Source organism: Botryllus schlosseri, chromosome 4 (assembly GCF_051294905.1).
Source record: "Botryllus schlosseri isolate E-star chromosome 4, Bs_hap1, whole genome shotgun sequence".
Lineage (NCBI taxonomy): Eukaryota > Metazoa > Chordata > Ascidiacea > Stolidobranchia > Styelidae > Botryllus > Botryllus schlosseri.
In genome coordinates this window covers 12,665,904-12,691,078 of record NC_137239.1, presented here as the reverse complement: position 1 = coordinate 12,691,078, position 25,175 = coordinate 12,665,904, and the positions used below count along the sequence as shown (strand labels likewise).

The following is a 25,175-nucleotide window of genomic DNA, read 5'->3' as shown; positions in this document are numbered from 1 at the left end:
TATGGAAAATGGACTAAAAAATGAAGAGAAAACGCCAATATGAAACTGTTATATGTAGGTCACAAGGAGAATATAATAATAATGTCGTATCACTTCCGACTCAAAAGGTTCCCGGACGCCAGAGAAACGTGAATCACGATTAAATAATAATGATCCAAATTAAATCGTCCGCGTGTACAGATAATTCTCGTGTATTCCTCACAACAAATACGGAGCAGGACTAACGCCAGATTACTACTAAAACAAAGAGAGCATAGAAATACGCCAGCTTATATCGTCGTCAGACGATTCACAGCGGTCTATAACTGTATTGTACCGGCCAATTATCGTCAGTCGCCAATTCTATTGCTTGCGAATAAAGGTGTTGCTAGAATAGGACCCGTGTGATCCGTTATGAAGTATTCGAGTAAAAAACAAGAGCAGTGCTATTGAGGTAAAATTTGGCAATCTTTTGACTGGTCCGGCCCGTGAGCGATCTGAAGGGATGAATCCGGCCCGTCACGTCATTGAGTTTGACACTCCTGTTTTTATCGGTCTAGTTCATTACAAGGGTATCTGACTATATTGAAATTATCGTTCAGAATTCATGAGTCTCAAGAAAAACCTCAGCAACATTCATCAGACTACAGCTATTGGTGGGTACTAGTTCATATTCTTACAGCTCATGATTCATGCTGTCGTCCAAACTACTCACTACTTAATGAATAACGCGTAAAGATATTTAATTCTTAATAGAGCAATCCAAAGTTTATTTTTAGGGAGACTTACTGGTAACTATTCAATAATATCAGAACTAGCGATCTGTGTAATGAGATATTTTCGAGTATAGCCTAGTTGACAACGGGATAATTTTAACATTTCATTGTAACCGTCTAATTGACCTGGGGATAACTTCGAACTTTTTGTTGAATTTCCAGACCTCCGGATCATCAACGTGACAACTGCCAACGGTAGGAACTTGTCCAATTAGAAAATGTATCGCTGATAGTAATGACTGTTTACTGAAGCTGAGAATATAATGACAAATGTATGTCGATCGACTGATTTGAAATAGGATGCAATATGTTTTCATAACCTGTCGCCTCAAGTACGACAAATCATTCATTTTATCGTGACGTTAGAAAATTTGTTCACTACTGATCACCGATATATTGCTGTGAGCTTTAATTACGTTGACATGGTTCAATCACTCCATATATTCTGACTATAAGTCTATGGTAACGAGGCTGTACTGAGCCATGTGTTGTGAGCTATGATAGATGGTATCCATGGCCAGACGATGCCGGTTAGCATTAGGGTTGGGACTCCTGGATCAAATTTGAAATCCCGGGATTTTTGCTTATCAATCCCGGCATTTCACGGGATTAGAAAAGTAGTAAAATGCACATACAAGCTGCACAAACAATTTTTTTTCCTTGTTATATTGACGCAAAAACATAAGAGCAGCAAGAGTATCATAATTTTGACCAGGGCTAGCTGGCCAATTTCGTAGTTTCTGATGACGCGGCCGGCCGCAGAATCAAATAGGTGTATATGTATTTTCAAGTAGGCCTTATTTGACGGACCTTGCAGACTGGCATTCCATACATATTGTGATAATTTGATTCACTATTGTAATATTCACGTTTGCCACGAAAAAGCCATATTTTTAAATAATTTATTAAAAATATTGTTTTGCTTTGCATAATTTGGCAAAATGATGAGTTATAGACAGTTAGACGCCATACGAGACGACAAAGGCATCATTTCATCGTAAAAGCAGTCGCGTTATAATTTCGCAGCTAGCGGACATTTGACATGTCATAGCAATTCAGGTTTTTGCATTGGTTTTAAAGTGAATTTTAAGTTGTCAAATCCGAAATTAGAAATTTTGTCGAATACATGAAAGTTCAAAATGCCGACACGGGCTGCAATAAATGTTCTCGCTAGCCGCGTGTTTGAGACCACTGTTTTAGACAATCAGCCAAGTTTTGTGACACTCCTTTATTGCCAAAATAAGAGATATGGCGCTACGTAAGCCTTGGTAGATGCTGTTACCAAATCCCGGGATTTTATTGGGATTAATCCCGGGATCGGGATTACTTCACATCCCGGGATACCGGGTTCTGGATTCTCCGGGGTCCCAACGCTAGTTAACCTACGTAGTCGAAATCAGTGTTGGGATCAAGTCACTACCTTCGAGTCACGAGTCATTTCGAGTCATTACACATTTTGACTCGAGTCAAGTCAAGTCAATCGATTTTCAAAGGTGACTCGAGTCAAGTCAAGTCACTCGATTTTTGGAGGTGACTCGAGTCAAGTCAAGTCTAGTCAAGTCAAGTCACGAGTCAAGTCACAATTCAAGTCAAGTTGCCTTTTCGAAGTATGGGGAATGATAACGTCATTGCATTTTGCTAGCTGTCTGAAATACAGATTCAATGGTCATTGATTTTGAACCGATGAACGAATAGAGAGTTAAATATTCACGTAAAAAGGCGCTGTATCACTCACATATACGTGAACTGCTAAACCATAGCTTATATTTACCAGCTAAAATAGAGAATAGATACGAATTGATAGGATGCAATGCATTGCCCATTTGCAAATCGATATGATACAATTCGAGCCTGCGCCAATGGTTGAGGACTACATAAACTATATCCGAATTCAATTTCAATAAAACAGGAAGTTTGGTTAAGGTAAAAACAGATATTAAATACTTTACTATACTAGTTTACGACAACGTAAGCTGTAAGCTTCGATCACTTCGTTTGCGGTGAATATATTTGTGAGGGAACAATGAAGGCTCAGTAAAACGCACGATCATTAAATGATTGGTCGCTCTCACGGTTATACACCAGCGTTTCGCGAACAATCCGAACATATGCAAGATTCACTTACTTTTATCGACACCGATTAACTTGATGACTTGAAATTGACTCGTGAATTTTGCTCCGAGTCACGAGTCAATCCATATTTCTGACACGCCGAGTCAAGTCAAGTCAAGTCATTTTAGTAAAGTGACTCGAGTCAAGTCAAGTCATTCGAAAAAGTTGACTCGAGTCTGACTCGAGTCAAGTCATGACTCGAGTCATCTCAACACTGGTCGAAATAGGACTAGTCGATTTCAATCATCGCAGCATCGCTTCATCATTTTCAATAGTCACCCAAATTTTACATAGGGTTATTAAAAATCGAAAACAGCCTACACTTCTGCAAGAAGAACAATGCAGATGGTACTTGAGCTATGAATCGCAGATGTCTGACTTTTCAGCACATAATCTTTCAAATCTTCTTGTCTGTGGCAATGTCTGCAGGTAACTGCTAACTGCTGGATTAAAGTTGTAAAAAGGAGTGATGTCGCAATTCGATGCAGTGCGACTAACGAGGTCATTGCATCAACAGAACCTCTCTCATCTTCATTTTAATGGGCTTAAACTGCTCTGTAAATTCACAGTCGTTAAATGGGATCGCATAGGCACATCGTCCATAGCATGTCATATGTAAAGCGTGTAATTGGTTGAAATATTCATTCCTTTGAATGGTGTGACCCCACTCCAATGTTCAGAGATTTCAAGTCTCAAGACAAGCCTGAGCAACATTTCTTGGACTACAGCGAATGGTATGTACTAATTTATGTTTAATTGGAATTATCACAGAAGTGCGGCCTGATCTACAGCCTTAGCCGCTTCATGCCAGCCTTAGTTCTTCTGATACTTTTTAAATCAATAATCCAGTCTAAGTTACAATATGGCATCCTCTGTTAGGGGCTGCTAGTAAAACTGCACTCGAGTCACTGCAAAAACTACAACATAAAATATTCCGTATAATTATAATATCTAGGGCCCCAAAGGGACGTGGTTGCCTTTCCAACGAGTCGCTGCTGAAGAGATTCGGTGTCCTAAATATAGAAGATATTCGGAAACTAGAAGTCGCCAAGTTGATGTATCAGTTCCACTGCGGTCATTGCCCCGAATATTTCAATGACTTCTTTACCTCGTAATCAAAAGCGCACCAGTTCAACACAGGCTGGTCCACGTCGTCCAAATATCATATAATCGACCGAAAAGATAATCGCTCTATCAAATATGCCGGGCCGGACGTGTGGAACATTATCCCGCCGGCCATCCGACGGTCGACGAGCATGTCGACATTCATGTCGAAATACAAGCTATAAATACTAAATAAATACCAGTCCAACATCTAGATTACCGGTTACTTACGGTACTGACCTATCGATCTCGCCTTCCATGACATGCCACCGCAATTTTGTCGCTTGCTTTTTTTCAATACCACCCTCTTTTACTTTTCATTTCGTGTACATGCCTCATCTTTACATCGCCTAGCGCAGTGGTTCCCAACCTTTTTCGTTGGCAGGGCCAAATTTAGAACTTTAGAGTACGGTCGGGGCCGCACAAATACAAGGGCAATGAAAGGAACCCAAAATAGTCACCAAAATATGAAAATTGGCATTGTGTGATAATTCGGTTGACGCCATTGGTCATTGTGTTGCCGCGCTCTCCGTTGTTCAGAAGAATCAACCTCTGCTGGCTATTTCGGAGTAGTTTAATTGCCCTGGCGAGATTTCAATTCGTATTTTTGGAATCAGTGCGACACTTGCTTTCTATAAACAAACACCGACATATCAAATCATTCCGATGCTTGGGCCGCGAGCTATAGGACTACCAATTATGCTGCTTCTTGTAGGCTAAGCAGTACACATCACGGTGTATTCAATCGTGAGTCACTTGTTGCACATCTATCCGTAAATTAGTTATTAATACACAGGGCCGTAACAGCACTTCGTCAGCCCCCCCAAAAGAACGGTGTTCTTGGGTCCCCATAGGGTGATAAACCGAACTTCGAAGCCACCCAGACCCCCCTCGGGCTAGATGGCTGTTTACCGCTATTTATCATCTAAATCGGGTGCCCGTTTCAGGTAGCTTCTCTCGACTAGTCGCACGAGGCATGAAAAATTTCTCTCATTAAGTATTGAATCGGTCAATATAATCGGGAACTGCATATATATTGGTATCAATTTTTATCCTCTCTCTGCTCACGTAATCAGATAGACCGGTTGAGCCGAATGAGTTGTTTGAAAAGGAAGGACCACTCAATAATAATTAAACATCTTCGGGCGTATACCCGTTGGCAGGAACGAAACAGCACTTCGTCAGGCCCTACCCCCAAACACTTAGGTTTTGAGCTCCCATAGGTTGCTAAACCGATCCACCGACCCGTTGTTCGCTTCTGCCACGAAATCAGGATCATCGTATAGTAAGCCCGCGTGGAGCGCGAAAATTTTCGATTATTCAAAATAAAATAGGTCAATAAGATCGCGAATTGCATATTTGTTGTTATCAATTACTTGTCCTCTCTGCTCACGTAATCAGATTTACCGGTAAATCTGAGTGAGGTGTCTTGGAAACTGTAGGGCCCGTAAATAATAATTAAACATATTCGGACGGGCGGACCCGTTGGTACTACTTCGTTACATCATGTTATTTCGTGACCTCCAGTCTGCTATATCAAAATATATAGAATCGCCCAAACGTACTAAACTAAAAGATGCACACGATTTCAAATTGATAGTTCTTCACTGGCATATAATTAGTCCCTGCGGGATGGTAATAGCCTATTTGTCTCGTGAGGTTCAGATTGCCAAGACTGGAACATTTGGCGCCAGTCATTTAGGCGCCTATGGTCAATTATACCTATATGTATTTTGTATATACATAACGTAGTTTTCGGTCAGCGTAAGGGCAGTCCTTTTCGGCCAAGGTTGTCTTGCTGCCGATCGTTCTGGCACACTTCTTAGAGTCGCATGTTGCATGGCCTAAAACTTTATATGTCTTCGTGCGTCGTGGCGCGGTAATGGCCAACGCCGATATGGCCACTTCTATAAATCTTGCGTATTTTATCTTGGTGGGAGAGTAGCCTACCCAATAATTAAGGTACTTGGAAACTTGAAATCTTGAAAAATTTGAAAAAGTTGCATAAAATTTCATAAAATACTCTATCATTTAGATAGAGAATTCTGGGCCCCTTCGAGCTCGCTCCCCCTAATTGGGGGGCTTGGGGTACGGCAGTTACGGTCCTATCAATACTTATATCTATACCTATATCTATGGGTACTGCTCGTTCCACTGGAAAGTTAGGGCACATTGTATTGAAACAGCAGTGATGCAATCTTACCAGTCTACTCACAACTTCCCTGCAATCCTAATTGAAAACTCCAGACTCCAAGCCAAGCAAGAGTATTTTATAAATATAATTTTTTTCATAAATCGATTTCTCAATATTTTTGTGGGGGCCGCAAGAAGGCTAGCTGGGGGCCGCATGCGGCCCTCGGGGCCGCGGTTGGGAATCACTGGCCTAGCCCAAGGTCGGTGTCTGATTCAATAGACTACTCCAAGTTGCTTCAACACCTTCCTATCTTTTCATTGTATCGCATTTTTGTGGTGTATGGAACTGATAAAATTGCTAATAAACCAATGATGATGATGATAAGATCCTCTTTTCTGTGTCAAAATTTCATCCGAACTGTTTATCACGTATTGAATGATTTTCGCCGTCACTGTCACGAATGCAACTCCTCTCTTGCAGCAACTGAAATATAACGCCAAATATTGTTTCCTCTGCAAAAATTGACTTGAAAAAAAATCATAATTTTTGATTTCACGATCAATACGATGTCATGTTTTCTAGCTGTAACGAAAAAATGAATATAACCTTTCATTGCTAGTGCAGAATTATGAAGAGCCTAACCTTGAACTTTTCGATCTATTTGTAGGTCTCACGACCATCAACGAGACAACCGCTAACGGTAAGAGCTTGTCAAATTCGGAATAATATATAGTTGAATGATAGACGGTTTACTATAAAACTGGTATTGGAAAAGAAATGAATTCCAACTAATTGCTATGTCTGTTATTCAAACAATGTATATGCATAATATTACTGAAGAGTTTTTGCAAAAACAGATAACACTGGGAAACAATTTTGAACGAAAAATTTGTTTACTTTGATTTTGCACTTGATTTAGGCTAATTTATGCGTTCTGATTCCTAAAATGACGCTGGTTTTCATATTCAGGACAAGTTTTTGCGCTATGACATATGCCCAAAATATGCATTTTTTCACGAATTTAGCCATTTTAATTTTCCATAGCATAAGAAATCCACACTTTTATCATAGAATAAGTTATATGGCCAAGGGATGAATTGAATTACTAGCAAAAAAGGTACTGGTATCGATCAATACCGATGGTTTCATCAGTTTTTGGTTAGAGGATGCAAACATCCGAGGATATTTCAGACACAATATTGATGCTAACTGCAGGATATGGCAAGAAAATCAAACATTACATTTACTATCAGCTATAGTTCCAATAGTCGAATTACATTATCCAGTGTAACTTGAAACTCCTCTACGCTCAATAAGTTGGATCAAGATCTTAGGTATAGCAGGCCTAATGAAGAAGATTTTGAAATCGAAGAAGATTTAGACGTAGAGTTGTCCAGTGTCCACTAACACAAGTTGAATGATATTACATAAGCTTCGGGACTTAGAATAGAAATATTCGGATTCGGCCCGCGTCGGGATTTTGAGCGGCCCGCGGACAGCTTCCCGTCCTACATAATAATGTGGCCCTTGGCCCGGGTCCACATACACTTGCTGGCAAACCTTTTCGACCATAAACATACACAAATCCAACCGACATTCCCCTGTATCATATGTTCACTTGCAGTCCTTCATACGGGTTTGTACCAGGGTTGTAATGACTCGAGTTAGACTCGAGTCGCGATTTTTTGGTGACTGTATTTGACTCGAGTCATTTCCCGGAAAATGAAAAATGACTCGACTCCACTCGAGTCAATTTGTGCATTGACTCGACTTGTACTCGAGCCATTGCTCATGACTTAGACAAAGTCATATGACTCGAGACTGGGTCTACCAAGACAGGCATTTCATTGTAATTTTGAAGAATAGTAAAGTTACCACACTGTAATTATTTCGTCTATCGGTACTGGTACTTGAAAATGCTACCAGAAACTGTTACAAGCGAATAAATTTAGTATATTATGAATGCGAAGCTTTTGATATCATCTACCAGAGTTGTAAAAAGTGGGTTTCCCATGACTTTCAACTCGGAACTGAACAAGTGAACATGCAACACAATGAGTTGGACTGGGACTCGAGTCAATACTCTATGACTCGGACTCGACACTCTACTCCGTGACTTGGATCGGACTTGACTCGGTGATTAATATCAAATTTAGATTGACTCGTGACTCGGAATCTTGTGACTTGGTTACAACCCTGGTTTGTACCTTCACGAGGTAGCCAGAGTTCAAAGAACTTGTTGACAACTTTGATCGCCAACAGCTATTGAAGTACATTACGCTAATAAATTCTTTACGCTTAAAATGTACATTCAATACGAGTTACTCCTTGTATAGGTGGATAAATATGCGATTAATGTATCGATTCAGGAATACGGCCCGCCATGTAGGCTACCTCATTTTCCCATATCCGCCGACTGGAAAAACTGCCCGCTCCTGCACTAGCAGATTGAGAAAACCATCGGTCTACCCCATTTCTGGTTATAAATAGGTAGAACTAACTCGTAGAACTTGAACGAACATCAACACATCAACAGTACGCTTGTAATCAAACTGATTTGAACCATGCCCAACGCTTCCATATCAGGTATTCGAATTGACGTTTGTCTATGCCTGGCAGTTAAACGCAGTGTGAACGCTGCTTCCTAGACAGTACCATGCTAGCGAATGAACCAATACAAATAGTGACTACCGTGACGATTGATTACGTATACCTATCGAATTCAACTAAAGTGTGGTTATAATTATGTCAATAAATTGTCACGGGACTTTTGACGTAAGAAGTCGGTACAAATGACTCTGTAACCAAAAGTATACATATGCATTACTGGGATCAATGATTTCCTGAGCGTCACTTTCCTTATCCTTTAACAATGTTGCAAATCTTATTTTCAGGGATTGCACATTTGAACGAAATTTTACGTAACCTCAACAGGACCACAGTGAATGGTACGTATGGTACCTTGAACGATCAGAATCGTTCATTATCATGCGCAAAACTATTCGAACTTTGGCGAAATGCTGACGATACGATATGCTGCCTGCTGCAATAAACAAACATGAACAGAGAGAACCATTTATGTGGTTATTCAAATTTCATTACATCGATGATATCAAATCCTTTTGCATTTTCACATAAGCATCACTGATTACCATAGTCTTTTGACAAAAATATATAATATGCATTAATATTTATGTTTTCCCTACTTTCACATCTGTGATCACAACTATCATTCAGAGATTACAGACATCAAGCAAACATTGAGCAACTTCTCAAGGATCTCGGCGGAAGGTGAGTAACAATTTAACTAGTATATTCATATTGAAATGAACCCGAATATTTTCGGCTGACACTCGTCAGGGGTAATCGTCAGCAACTAGTAGAGAATTGGAAAGAACATTGTATCTCAACAATCGTATCACAAAATATGACGTCACCAGCATGAAATTTCGAATGAGAGAGCGTTCAATGTACTATTTTTAGGTGATACATTGAACGCTCTCTCATTCGAAATTTCATGCTGGTGACGTCATATTTTGTGATACGATTGTTGATATACAATGTTCTTTCCAATTCTCTACTAGTTGCTGACGATTACCCCTGACGAGTGTCAGCCGAAAATATTCGGGTTCATTTCAATATGAATATACTATTTAATTGTATATTGAATTTCTGTACCTCCAAGAAGCTCTTCAAACAATTTAACTGTAATACCGATCCAATGGTTCCTACTGGATACTGATGAAGTGTAGGCCAACTATTATGTATGTGTTGTGTGGGATAGGTAAAGAAGCATGGTTGCAGTCACTCGATATCGCCCGCTTTATGAACCAATGGTCAAATAATTTGACCATTTGCTATATTAAGAAGAAATATTACAAGATCTCAACTTACTTACATGCGTGCTCTGACAGCTTTCCATGCTGCATCAAATATTGATTTCATGTTTTTTAATGTTTCAGACATGATCAATTAGGCTACAGATGAAAATAGCATTTCTATTTAAAATACCTGGGTTCATTAGTGTGCATGAAATATATATAGAACGATGTGAATATATGTAACGTGCATTGAAGAAACTATTTTTTTCTATACTACCTCTATTCCATAAATATTTTGACTCGATAAAATCACATACCGCGTCTATACTGCGCTGTGCCTATAGTAACAATGCCTACCCGTTACTCATTTAATATTTAATATCATAGAGCGGTATATTTAATAGAGATGGTCGATGTTGTAGAAGTAGAGTTAGAGGTTCCGTCGTTAGTACTCTGATACAAGTGTATAGGTACCCTATTCTTAACCTGGTTTCACCTACGAAATTGAAAACCGTCAAGTAGAGGTAGTAGCCTAAAATCCTAACTCCTTGAATAAGTGAAGGAAGTAGGCATAACAACTACTCGAGTGTTACGAAAAAGTAAAGGCACTACGTTAGTAAGAACTATGTTATTCAGCCGACTCGGGGGCAACTCCTCGAGGCTCGTCGTTACAACTTGTGAGGCCTGTGAGGTGAAAGGCACCGAAGCCTTCAAAATTCCCGCAGACGCACTTTGCTACGGGTAGCTTGAACCTTCTCCACTTCAATGTGAAGTGTTTATGGAATTGCTATCGCAACAACACCAGTTAAATTCAGTTTAAACGACACAATATACCGGAAAATTGACGGAATTGTATTGGGCCCACCTTCAGCACCTACAATCTAAGACTGTGCTTTTGAACCTTTGAGAATCATTCGCATTTTTTTGCAAAAAAATATCATCCGCACAAATCAACCGAAAATTGTTATACATAAAGGAAATGAAGATACTTATCAATATTTTGTTCATATTTTCGATAAATAGGTTACCGATTCAGGCCATAAAGTGTCTCAATAAAAATACAATTCCTTTTCCACGTTTTAATTCAACTATTTTGCTCGAAAATCCATTTCGGCCGTATCAATTGTTAGAATTTTTACAAGAACTTGTAGTGCTTGGATAGCCAGGTATTTATGAGAACCATCGAACACTGCTATCCAAGATATAGCGTATTTTCCACGAGTGAAAAATGCTTGCTTGCAGAAATCGTTTTTAAGAGTATGACACAGAGGTCCCGGAAGCTCCAGTTCGTCGAAGAGTGAAAAACTCACATATTTGCGTTCATGCCTATTCCTGATGGTTGAAAATAAGCTCCAGAACCATCAACGACAGTGGGCACAGTAGAGCTCGCCAACCTGATGATACGCTGCTCCAATTGTTTTGTTTTTATCAATTTCCCATTTTACGTCTCGTGAGTAAATGAGAAGATCTAAAAAAGTACTCACGATACCGTGTGAACGGCTTTTTGGCTCAATCTAACTTGAAAGTTCATAGCAGTTCAATAACCTCAAAGCAGTAGTTCCTAATATATTTAGACAGCGACCCAAATTCGAGTTTTATTGGCAGTCCGCGACCAAGTCTCACACATCAAAAAGAACGCATTTTTAATATGAGTATGCTACGATTTTACGGGCATGTATATATTCAAGGGTACGGACAGACAACAATCTTACGCAACACAGGTCTACGAAACATGTCTGACGTAATCGATTTCAAATAGGAAGAATTATTTTCCTTTGCGCGTAACATTTGTAGGCTACTGGGGCTCTGTCTAGTCAGATTGCAAGTACGGGACTATTAGGTGCCGACTGCCTAACATTTCGACGATCAAGCATATCAATATCGAACGTTTTGATCAACTACTGACGGTTATTTTTACCAAAGTTTTGTCGCCGCCGATCTTTTTGTCACCGCAATTTGCCAGCGGCATGTTGACCATGCCTTCACGTCGTTATGTGTTGGCATCAAAATGAATTTTTCATAGGCCCGGAAACGCACGCTGCACACCCCATACACTGATGCATCCGAACGGTTTTTTTTCAGAGAAACCATTCGGACAAATCTTATAATGAATTCAAACTAATATGTGTAGTACCAAAATCGGAACATCATCCTGATCAAGCCATATTTTCTGCTTGTCCTGCTTTTTGGCTATACCAACACTGTCAATTCGGATACGCCAAATGCATCACCTGGAAATCGCGCGAAGCGCGATGAAGCTTTTTTCCAGTTAATGTCACAAATATTAGTTCCAGTTCCAGTTCCAGATCGCTCCGGTACCGTAGCGACCAAACATTATACCAATTGCGACCCATATTTTAAGAACCTTTATAGAGGAAAATTTAAGTTATAGTATAGCTTGCCAATGTGAGTCTATAATGATGGTATATACTACTATCTTTGCGACTCGTGCGAATGGAACGTCTATTAGGAAATATGATGATTGTTCAGAGGAAGAAAGCTTTAAGTCAATTTGCCATCATTTTTCACGCGGTTTTAAAAAAATGAGGTATTTACCGGCGCTGATAAACCTCCTTGTATTACCGATAGGTAGATGATACTTGACACCATTCTTTTAAATCAACGACGAAGAAGAACAAAAGGATATTCTACAATTTCCTGACGCATTAGTAGAGAAAGTGAACCATCTATTCGTTACGTAGGTTTACCAAAAACAACGTTCACCAGTCATTATGTCAAGTGAAACCGCTTCTGTCCGACGAAACGTAAATCAAATTCGATTGCCACCCTTGCTCATAGAGCATTGTGGTTTTCTCCTATGGAAAATTGGCACACTGACACACTCGATAGAGCTTGCACGATAGCGACCTAAACAGATCGATACGATCAAACTATTTTCCCCATGAAGAGTAGCATAATTAATTGATTCTATCTGTGGTATCAAGAACTTGAGCTTTACTGATTTTTAAGGCTCTTCGATGAAAATGTATTCTGCATCGATATCTATTAATTTTGATATTGGATATTTGTGATGCAATTACCCTTCAGATAATACACACCTCAAGGAAAGTCTGAGCAACTTCACACGGACGTCAGCGGATGGTGAGCATCAATTTGAATGTAACATCGATCCAACATATCGCAAGGGATGTTGGTGTGATATTATGATCACAGTCACTCGATATCGCCCACAGTGAAAACCACTGGTCTAAGCTCAAGCTCGGACATAATCCTATGATCAATTAATTCCCATCATGTATTTAAAATTTAGGTCAAAATCCATCAAACATTTGTGTCAGTGGCAAAGGCAGATTGTTGCAGGGACAGAAAAGAAAGAAAATAACGTATCAATGAATTACGACGCCTAGTGTCGCGTGCGGGTCTTAACCGTCTACAAAATTCAATTTTATTTCTGTATCATGACTGTAAGAGCTCAGTGAGGCGGTATCCATCGATAATTATATCCCATGAACGAATCATGTATAATGGTCGTAGTATTCATTATTTTGAATAGTGTTACCACCAGAGTTGGATCAATTGTAATTTGTAATTGTAATTGAATGTAATTAATTACATTTTTCAATGTAATTGTAATGTAATTGTAATTGAAGCATTTTTATTTTGTGTAATTGTAATTGTAATTGTAATTTGACAAAAATTTTGCTCAATTACAATTTCAATTACATTAAATTGCTATTGAGACCTGACAAGCACAACATAAAATAATTGACTTATAATGCATTATCTTTAAATGTCGACAAGGAATTTGGTGGATCCATTCGCGGAAGCCCTTGACTGCGCCCTTGCGGGCGAAGTTTTTTTTCTCATTTTTACCGCTATGATGGCCTCGGCTGCCATTGTATACAATTTTTAGATTACTAATCAACGGATGGATTCGCAACACGTGACTCACGATTGAATACGCCGAGAAGCGAACTGCTGAGCCGGCTAAAAGCAGCAGAATTGATAATCCTATAGCTGGCGATCCAAGCGCCGAAATTTGATATGTATGGTCCTAATCGAAAGCTAGTGTCGCACTGATTCCGCAATAAAAGTATATTTCCAGGCAATGGTACCATCCCAAAATAGTCGTGAAAGTCTGGGAATCGGCATTGTTCTGAACAATCGCTGGGCGTAATTGCTAATTGTTGTGGTCATGCTGCTGCAGCGCTCTCACTTTTCAGAACAGTCGGCCTTAAACAGCTATTTTGGACCAGTTACATTGCCCTGACGAGATTTTATTTTGTATTTTCGGAATTAGTACATCAATAGCTTACGATAAAGACCAGTTGCATCAAATTTGGACGCATGGATCGCCAGCTCTAGGACTGCAAAGTTTGCTGCTTTTAGCCGGCTCTGCAGGGCAGTACGTTTGTCGGTGCATTCATCCGTGACTCACATCTTGCGCATCTATCCGTGGGTTGGCAATCTACAATACGATTTCAGATCACGATGCTGAATCGTTACTTCGTCTGGCTAACTAACCAGACCACTGGATATTATATAACGTCTTATCTGACAAAGCACGTTTTTGTTTTTACTCCTCATCCTAATTCCTACGTCCCTCGATAAAAATAATAATTTTTCTTCAATTATATACTATATACGCAAATCCAACACGTGCATATATTATAATACTTTTTCAACGACATACTGCGCCCTATCCTTAATCCTAACCCATAGGAAATTACGTAAATAACATTTTACATTTCCAATTACGTGAGCCATAATTACCGAACATACAAAACACGTTTATATTACGTCACAATGACATCTTACGTAGCATACTATGTACGGTGTACGCACATAAACGCATTTATTACTACACAATCTGAACTAGACTTGAATTGTTGTTAAATACGACGATACGGTTGTCAAGGAGCACGGTTGAATTTATGATTATTCAATTTCATGTTCAACAGCAGCAATTGTAATTGTAATTGTAATGTAATTGAAGCATGCAAGGAGTAATTGTAATTGTAATTGTAATGTAATTGAAGCATGCAAGGAGTAATTGTAATTGTAATTGTAATTTGATATTTTTAGCATTGAGTAATAAGAGCTGTTTTAGCATGCCACCATTGAAACATTCTGAACTAAAGACATGAAATACATTTTCCGCTTTTAGAAGTAGTATTTATATTTCACTTTCAATTCCCGGTATCATATAGTTTGAGTCGTAAGTAATATCACTTCTTTTGTCTTGATAACATACATGTTGAAGTATAAAAGCAAGTGTAGTAATGCCTTTAATTTCCGGAAATAAAGCTACACAATATGGCATTTTTACGATCCACCATATTTTTCACGTTTCTTACCATTTTTTTTTTATATATTCACGTTTACTAATCACGCAAAGTGTTTAGACTGTTTACACCGTATCCTATACAACCTCTCCGTATTGCTCTTCGACTAAACTACGGGGCCCTATATTATGGGGGAGTGCGCCACACCATGATATTTTCTAAAACGTGCTATTTGATTAAACAGAGGATATAAGTATCGCATTTCCATATCAATACTATCATTTTCATCCCATGATGCGGACGAATGCTTATGCTCTCGAAAATCGAATACCTGCTGGTATTCATCGATATGAATCAAGCTCGCTATAATTTTCGCAGAGCTAATTTGCACCTTTTGACAATCCCCGCGAGCGAATTACGATCGTTTGCACAACTACTTACTTACTTGAGTAGATTTGAAGTCAGTCAATTCTACTTCTACTTCAAGTAGTTTCAAGTTGCTTGCGTAGGAAATACTTCTACTCGTACTTGAGTAAAAAATTTTCGTCGCTACTTCTACTTCTACTTGAGTAGCTTCTTGACTACGTTGACCACCTCTGGTTAAAACATCATTAATATCAGATTTTCAGAGCAGTATGATAAGTGGTTTTCTCGTTGTTGAGATCGTAATAATTTCTATTTTGAATTTCTACTTCAAATTTAGTAGAGTCTAATCTTGTACATTTAATCAATGTTCAGCTATCCAGATCCTCAATGTTTCAACCACCAACGGTGAGAACATGTTAACATCAGGATTTTATCGTCGAAGCAATGATATTTTATTGGAAATGGGCTCCGAATTAGAATTGAAATTTAAACTAGCGAACTAGTGGCCGCGCAAACTTGTGCCCGCGTAAAGTCACGTCATTCCAGTTATGCCAGACGTTTTCCACCGGTGACTTAAATGTCTTAAATAAAACTACACCGGAAACGATACGCAACCGAAATGATTCTAATTGACTTCCTAAGCTTCACTTCGATTGCCTCAAACACGCGATGGGTGTTGAATCTCAGTCTGCAAAGCCCGTCAAATAAGGTAATCTTGTCTACTTGGAATGACTTTGAATACCAATATTATTGATGCTGTGGCTCTCAGCGCCATCAAAATCTAGTGCATTGGCCCTCCAGCACATTTGAGTTTGACACCCCTATTCAACGGTGTTCCAATTTTTATCCAGCGGTCCTGAGAGTCGAAAAAGACCTTCACTTCTACAAAAGGGCCGCAGGAAATGGTAAGAGAACTATCAATGCAGATCAGAATTCTCAATTACTCGGTTCGGAATCTCTCACACGTATATGTGTCAGTGACTACTTCGGATAATTGCTAGGGAAGACGGAAAATAACGCACTAGACTATCTTATTACGATGTGGGGACGCGTGCACGTTCATTAAGTTAACAAATGTCTTTTCATATACTTTATCATTAAATCAAAAGTCCGACAATTCCGTGATCGCAAGAATATGATCGTAAGCTTGTGCCACTCATCGAATATCAAGTCACATGTGCAAATTTTAAAATCGGCCCACTTCATTTCAATGGCATGTGACCATACTAAAATTAATGTTCCGAATTAGTGAGTCTCAAGAAAAACCCTAGCAATATTCAACGGACTACAGCAAATGGTGGGTACTAGTTTATATTCTCACAGTTCATGAGTCATACTGCTGGATAGACATTTCGTCCAAACTGTTCATTACTTATTGAATGACGCGTAAATATATTTAATTCTTAATAGAGACCACCGCAATCCCCAGTTGATTGAGTTGAGAAATACTGCTAAATATTTAATAATGTCAGAACTCCCGATCTGTGTAATGAGCTGTCTTGGAGTAAAGTTGACAACGGAATATTCTTAAGTAAGCGCATAATTGATCGGAGGCTGAGTTCGAATTTTTTATCCAATTTCCAGACGTGACGTGACAGCTGCCAACGGTAGGAACTTGTCCAATCGGAAAATGTATCGTTGATAGTATAGGGTTACCATGTTTTCGAATCGGGAAAGGAGGACACTTTTTTCAAAATTCAAATCCGGAAAAACTGATAAATTTTTCCCGAATTTGTGGTTGGTTGACTAAAAAAGAGGGTCGTCACTTTCGTCCGAACCACAAATTTTCTATTTAGCGTCATTTATGCCCATTTTCACTCGAATCTATCCATTATCTTAGTTCTAAAAGCTGTGAAGGAGGACGAACTCTAGAAAAGGAGGACATTTATGCCTCCTTGGAGGACATTTTGAAAAACTTGAAAAAGGAGGACGAGTCCTCCTAAAGGAGGACGTCTGGTAACCCTCTGATAGTAATGACTGTTTGCTGAAGCTGAGAATATAATGAAAAATGCATTTCGATCGAGTGATTTGAAATAGGATAAACGTTTTTATAACCCATAGCCTGAAGTACGTCAAATACGACAAATAATTCATTTTATCGTGACGTTAGATAATTTGCGCACTACTCATCACCGATATGTTGCTGTGAGCTTTATTTACTTTGACACGGTTAAATCACTCCATATTCCGACTGTAACTCCGCTACGATAACGTGGCTGTACTGAGCCATGAGTTGTGAGTTATATGTCAGATATTTTTCATGGCTAGCATACGTATAGTCGAAATCGGACTTGATGATTTCGATCATCACAGAGCCAAATTTTAAACTGTGTTATTAAAAATCGAAAACAACCTACAATTTTACAGGAAGACCACGGCAGATGGTACTTTAGCTATTAATCGTAGATTTTTGACTTATTCTCCACATATTCTTAAACCTACTTGTCTGTGGCAAAGCCAGATAACTACTGGAATATAGTAGAAAGAAGGCGTGCTGTCGAATTGCGATGCAGTGCGACGTACGAGGTAATTACATTAATAGAACTTCTTTCATCTTCCTTATCATGACTTGAACTGCTCTGTAAATACATAATCGTTTAAATGTGATCGCATAGGCACATCGTCCATCGCATGTCAAATATTCATTCCTTTGAATGATGTGACCACACTTCAATGTTCAGAGATTTCAATTCTCAAGACAAACCTGAGCAACATTTCTTGGACTATAGCGAATGGTACGTATTTATTTCTATTTCATGGGGGCCATATGATCCTTACTGCTGCGTCAAAATTTCATCCGGACTGTCTATTACGTATTGAATGATCTTCGCCGTCACTGCCACGAATGTAACTTCTCTCTTGCGGCAACTTAAAATGAAACCCGAAGATCGATTTTGCCACAAATTTACTTCTGAATAATCATTAATTTGCGATTTCTCGATCAGTGCGATGTCATGTCTTCGAGCAGTGAAGAAAAAAATATTATTTTAACCTTTCATTTTTGGCGTAAAATTTGGCAGAGGCTATGTTTGAACTTTTTGATCAACTTCCAGATCTCCAGGTCATCAACGTGACAGCTGCCAATGGTAAGAGCATGTTCAATTCGGAATAATATATATTTCAGAGCATCGACGGATTACTGGAATTGCGTAGTAAAATAAAATTTAAATTAAACTAAAATATTCTTTAAGCTATGCCTGTTTATTCCGACTATCTTAATGAACAATCTTATGCAAAAGAGTTAAATCAACGACATATATTTATTCCGAACATTACGTCATTGATCATGACATCATCACTATATTTAGAATATGTCTTGTACAGCGGTCAAAACGAAATGAGGCGCATATTCTAGAGTGTAATATGATTTTGTTTAATGATATATCAACAAAGCCCACGGATTGATTCAGTTTGATTTTTTTATCACTATTTCCGTCCTGAAATATAAGGCGCATGGTTAATTACATGCTATACGTGAAGTCTTTGCAGATATTGTTCCCATCTACGGGTGATCTGTGAGACAATGAGGGACACAAAGACCTGGCAAAAGTTCGGAATTTTTTGTTTCCTTGTTATGTACTGGACTGATTGAGTAAACCACTGCTCTACGGCTTTTCTGGTCAGAAATAGTTTAGCCAGTGCGAAGAGAAAGAATGAGTCTCAACAGTATGCTTGTATTAAAACTGTTTTGAATCATGCTCATCAATAGTACATCAATATTCGAATTTATGTTTGGTTATGTATGCCTAGCAGCTCAACGAAGTGTGAACGTTTCTTCTTAGAAAGTACCAAGCTAACGAATACATCAATATAAATAGTGACCAACGTACGGTAATTGACAGATACTTACCGGTTTAATTATTTCAATAAGCTCTCATGGGGCCGTTAAGTCACATAGGACAGTACATATGACTCTATACCAGAAAGTATGCATACCTATTACTCGCATCGATATGTTCTTGTACGTTGCTCTCTTTACCCTGTAAAAATGTTTTGAATATGATTCAGGAGTTCCACATTTGAACGAAATCTTGCGCTCCCTGAACAGGACCACAGTGATCATGTTTGATTGGATTTCCGAACTTTTGCGTAAAATTGATCAAACTTGGGCGTTTCATGCCGAAATGCATGACCTACCTTCTACAACAAACAAACTCAAACATGGCGAATTCTCTTTTATAGCTATGTGAAAGTTCGTTACATCAATAAAATCGAATCATTTCTCAGATCGTGATAGTACAAATGGCATCAATGCATGTCCACATCGATGGTATCACGTGCATACGGGTAACTGATTTCAAGAGGTGGCCAAAGTAGTGAAGAAGGTCACTCAAGTAGAATGAAAAGTAGCGATGCCGAATTCTGCTCAAGTACGCGTGGAAGTAGTGCTTTTCTAATCAGCTCAAATCTAGGTCAAGTAGAAGTGAAATTTGCTATTTTAGCAAGCTACTTAATGCAGTAAGTAGGTTTCGAAAAGTAGCAATAAATATGCTCTCGGGAACTGCCAAAACCTGGAACTTTATCTTTGCGGCGACTGCAGAGATCGGGGTTTGTGTTGCTATACATCCCATCCCAATCATATATATTTTAAATTGAATAAGGATTTGACTGCATCATGTTATGCATACGAGACCTTTTCCATAGAAGAGTAGTTCTCTACCTTTGTTTCAACAAGAACCCCTTTCAGAAATCGGGCAGGTATTGCGGCCTCCCTTATTACAACGCCCGTTCATAAGTTGCTGCCCGTTACGGAAAAGTTTAAGTGGATGCTACATTAACGCTTGGCACGATAAAGAATTCAACTGAAATATGGCAAATCGTATTATTATGAATGTTTGGCTGATCTCTTTTTTATTGTGATGAAACTGTTACGGCCTGAAGTCGCGGACATGAACCACACAACCGCTAAATAAATTATGTTGACCGAAGCTTCCGTGGCAAGATATTCGTTACTCCATATTTATTTTGAGCGAAGTATGACGAGAATTCTGAACTCTCCGCAAACAGTGAGCCTGAATTTCACCGTCTTGGTTTCTATTTTTCCATCTCTCTTATTGGAAGTTCATATTATTTTTACTCGACAAACTGTAAATAGCGAAAAGTAAGTAAGTCACAAAATATGACAAAGTAGAAGTAGTAGGAAACTATATTTACCATAGTAAGTACTGCAAGTATATAAAAACTACTTGAGTGCTTCGAAAAATAGAATTACTCCGTGACTAACCGCCTCTGCTGGTTTCCAAGACCGCCATCAAAAAGATACATTATTTTTTAATTTTCATGTATTCTGTAATCGCGGACCTGTGATGCAATTACCATTCAGAGATTACAGACCAAAGAAAACTTGAGCAACTTCACAAGGACCTCTACTAATGGTGCTTAACAATTTAAATGTAATACCTACCCCATGGCTCATGATAGACACTACGTTGTAGCTATTAATATGCATGTCTTGTGTAAGCGACGTCTTCAAATATGGTAGCACTCACTTGATACCACCGCAGTTAAAAACCACAAGTCAAATACGTCGACCATAGATACCGTAAGTAAAGTCGAAAAATCAACATACTTACATGCGAAAATTTTCAGCTGGCCGTACCGCCTAAAATTTTCATGTCACGATTTTAGTCGAACTGCAGATGAAATAAACGTCTTTAAATTACAACAGTTTGGTTCAGTAGAGTGCACGAAATACAGGTAGAATGTAGTGAATACATCACGAGCATTATGGACACAATTTCTTTTGTACACTACATGTATTCCTGAAATATTTTGGCGTGATAAAATCACTTAGTGGCATCGAAACTGGTCTGTTTGTATGGTAATCATGATTGACGTTTTCTGAATTTTTGTCTTTGAAATTACAGAACACTATTTAGTGGAGATAGGTAAAGTAGTCATCGTTGAGGGCTAAGCTACCCCTCGAATTGGTAAATCAGTCACATACCTATAACTTTGAAACTAGGAAAGCAATCTTTCTGAAATTTGCATACAATGTGATTCAGTAGATATTCTAACTTTGATTAAAATTTGGTGTGAAATGGCCGAATATGTTTTGACGTTTACCGCGTTTCCGTGATTTTTGAAAGAAATATTGGCAAAAATTCTTGTGGCAAAATGTTTCAGTGAAATTTTTCAAGGGTGCTTTTTTAGATTCCAATTACTCCAAAATACAAACCTAAAAGGTTTTTTTGTTATAATAAGAGTTATTTGAAGTAAAAAAGTTTTTCTTCAAAAAAACTGCTAAGAAATTGCAAATTTTTGACTTGGATGAACATAATGGGGGAACCCTCCACTTATAAACAACAATAAACCTTTTCAGTCAATGGAGCATCCCACAATATTTCAACCTTCAAATTTTCATGTTGATTATACGAATTTTTCCCGCCTCAAAATGATTGATAACTTTCAAGGTACGAAAGAATAAGTGATCACGCAATACATATCCTCAAAGGCATGCCGATCGGCAGCGACGTGCGTAGGGACCAACGAATCGGATGTCGGCGTTGGTTGAAGCTGAGTTCATAATAATAATAATTATTATTTTTTTTTTTGAGGGGGGGGTGACTACATAGGCTCATTAAAATTCCGATTTGTGACAAGTGTGTATTTTTTTTTGAGGGGGGGGTGACTACATAGGCTCATTAAAATTCCAATTTGTGACAATCGTTATAAGACTTGACTATATGAAAGATGACATCTAATAAAACGAATATCAACAAAAATTATTTTTTTCCATTTCTGTGGAAGCTTAGCCCCTTATAGAATAAGCCTAAAACATACGAAATCCTCGATATAGGTGTGTCTGTGTTCATTGCATCCATAAAATCAGACTATTATTCCCATCATGAGTATATTAGGACCTGCGTTATTAAATATGCGCATCAATGGTACCACGGGTTTGTGCTTTATTGGTTTCCTAGCCTCTTCAACTACAAGGATATATCTAATCGATATTTATTTATTCTATAGTTGCATATCTGTCATTCAACTACCATTCAGACATTACCAGTGGCGGCTCGTCCTATAGGGCAACTTGGGCATTGCCCCACCTAAAATTCTGTTCAATAACAATTGTTTACCATTAATAGACGCACAGCAATCTATATATAGCGAAATCACAGCGAAAATGGTATTCTTCTTGTCCTTTCGCTTATAAATGCCGTTATATAGCGAAGTCTCTGCGAAAATCGAATTCTCTTCTGTGTTTTCGCTTTGCGAATGCCTAACCGGGGCATGCCCCGGTAGCGCTCATAACAAGCTTTCACTGTCTATTCTCTCAAAGCCGCGCACTATAAAGAAACGGTGATTTAATCTCTCCTATTCATAATATTACAGAGCAAGTGGGGCAAAATAGGTCTGTGCCCTTAAGGTGTGATGTAACAATCGTATCTGTATCTGAACTCGGCTACTGTCATATGCGCGGGTCATTTGATGTTAGTAACCATTTGTTAGGCAACGGACTCACGTCCCAACCGCTGCAAAAAATGTCTAAAAGTTTATGAACGTATTCGGTCAATAATAATGTCACTTGCAAATATTGTGGGTCGAATCTATATACCGCTAGGTTCATTTGGCTAATTGGTTCTTGCGCATATTTAATATCGAATATTTCGGGCTTCAGCAAATATGCGTCTAACATTTTGCGCAAAGGTTTTATCGCCAACCATCTTTCTGCCATTGCAGACTAGAACATGTTCGACGACACGTTCTCTCATGATTTCGAATATAGTCAGGCTCAATTCTGTAAATTGTACGTATTTTAGGATTTTAATCTTCAGGGGGGTACCAATACTAAAACAAAGACAATAAATCGCGAGTTTAAGAAAAATATCCAGGTCTAATAAATCGGCCACGAAATATCATCCTGTTTGGTCATATACGAAGATCTACGGAAATGTGGCTGGCCCCTAGCTACGCCAATGCGTCGGAACTGATATGTTAGTAATCTACATCATACATTCCGTGGTCAGGCTGATCAAATTTTAGTCGGCCTTGCCACTTCACAATAAATTACCTGGATTATTAATTTTTTGTGTTACAACTAATTTCAAGAATTACTTCGCGGGCCACTCAAATCCTTCTCGCGGCACGGGTTGGCCGCGCTGGTATACACTATACAGGAATGGACAAGAAACATAGGTCATGACTTGGGCCATCTGTAATGTGGGCTCTGGTGATTGCTACTTGCTAGGGTCTGCAATAGATTCCTTCACGGGCCGGATGAAATCATCTGGCGGGCCGTGTCTGGCCTGTCAGGATTATGTTTGACAGCCCTGCTTTACTGTTAGGTCGGTGCGGCTATTTGTTTATGTGTTTTAATCAGGTCCGAAACAGAGTTGGATCAATTACATTATTTCAGTTCAATTACAATTACAATTACAATTACTTTCATGCATGTTTCAATTACGCTACAATTACAATTACTCCATGCTAAAAATATCAAATTAAAATTACAATTACAATTCCTCCTTGTATGCTTCAATTACATTACAATTACAATTACAATTGCTGCTATTGAACATGTAATTGAATAATAAATTCAACCGTGCTCCTTGACAACCGTAGCGTCGTATTTAACAACAATTCAAGTCTAGTTCAGATTGTGTAGTAATAAATGCGTTTATGCGCGTACATAGTATGCTATGTAAGATTTCATTGTGACGTAATATAAGCGTGTTTTGTATGTTCGGTAATTATGGCTCACGTAATTGGAAATGTAAAATGGTATTTACCTAATTTCCTATCGGTTAGGATTAGGGATAGGGTGCAGTATGCCGTTGAAAAAAGTATTATAATATATGCACGTGTTGGATTTGCGTATATAGTATATAATTGAAGAAATAATATTATTTTTATCGAGGGACGTAGGAATTAGGATGAGGAGTAAAAACAAAACCGTGCTTTGTCAGATAAGACGTTATATAATATCCAGTGGTCTGGTTAGTTAACCAGACGAAGTAACGATGCAGCATCGTGATCTGAAATCGTATTGTAGATTGCCAACCCACGGATAGATGCGCAAGATGTGAGTCACGGATGAATGCACCGACAAACGTACTGCAGAGCCAGCTAAAAGCAGCAAACTTTGTAGTCCTAGGGCTGGCGATCCAAGCGTCTAAATTTGATGCATCTGGTCTTTATCGTAAGCTATTGATGCACTATATCCGAAAATACAAAATTAAAATCTCGTCAGGGCGATGTAACTGCTCCAAAATAGCCGTTTCAGGCCGACTGTTCTGAAAAGTGAGAGCGCCGCAGCGGCATGACCACAACAATGACCAATTACGCCCAGCGATTGTTCAGAACAATGCCGATTCCCAGACTTTCACGACTATTTTGGGATGGTACCATTGCCTGGAAATATACTTTTATTGCGGAATCAGTGCGACACTAGCTTTCGATTAGGACCATACATATCAAATTTCGACGCTTGGATCGCCAGCTATGGGACTATCAATTCTGCTGCTTTTAGCCGGCTCACCAGTTCGCTTCTCGGCGTATTCAATCATGAGTCGCGTGTTGCGAATCCAACCGTTGGTTAGTAATCTAAAAATTGTATACAATGGCAGCCGAGGCCAGCATAGCGGTAAAAATTATTAAAAAAAAACTTCGCCCGCAAGGGCGCAGTCAAGGG

The 25,175-nt window shown here is 38.8% G+C and overlaps 1 protein-coding gene across 1 annotated transcript in view; it reads left to right on the top strand.

The window, feature by feature from the left end:
• The window catches only part of LOC145438136 (uncharacterized), a 146,095-nt gene that overhangs the window by 83,033 nt on the left and 37,887 nt on the right, over positions 1-25,175 (top strand). The window contains exons 35-44 of the mRNA XM_080315509.1: positions 582-635; positions 918-950; positions 3,548-3,601; positions 6,773-6,805; positions 9,000-9,053; positions 9,343-9,396; positions 12,975-13,028; positions 16,390-16,443; positions 18,220-18,273; positions 18,592-18,624. Of these exons, the coding sequence (XP_080171635.1) occupies positions 582-635; positions 918-950; positions 3,548-3,601; positions 6,773-6,805; positions 9,000-9,053; positions 9,343-9,396; positions 12,975-13,028; positions 16,390-16,443; positions 18,220-18,273; positions 18,592-18,624 (477 nt within the window). The remainder of the gene's footprint in view (positions 1-581; positions 636-917; positions 951-3,547; positions 3,602-6,772; positions 6,806-8,999; positions 9,054-9,342; positions 9,397-12,974; positions 13,029-16,389; positions 16,444-18,219; positions 18,274-18,591; positions 18,625-25,175) is intronic.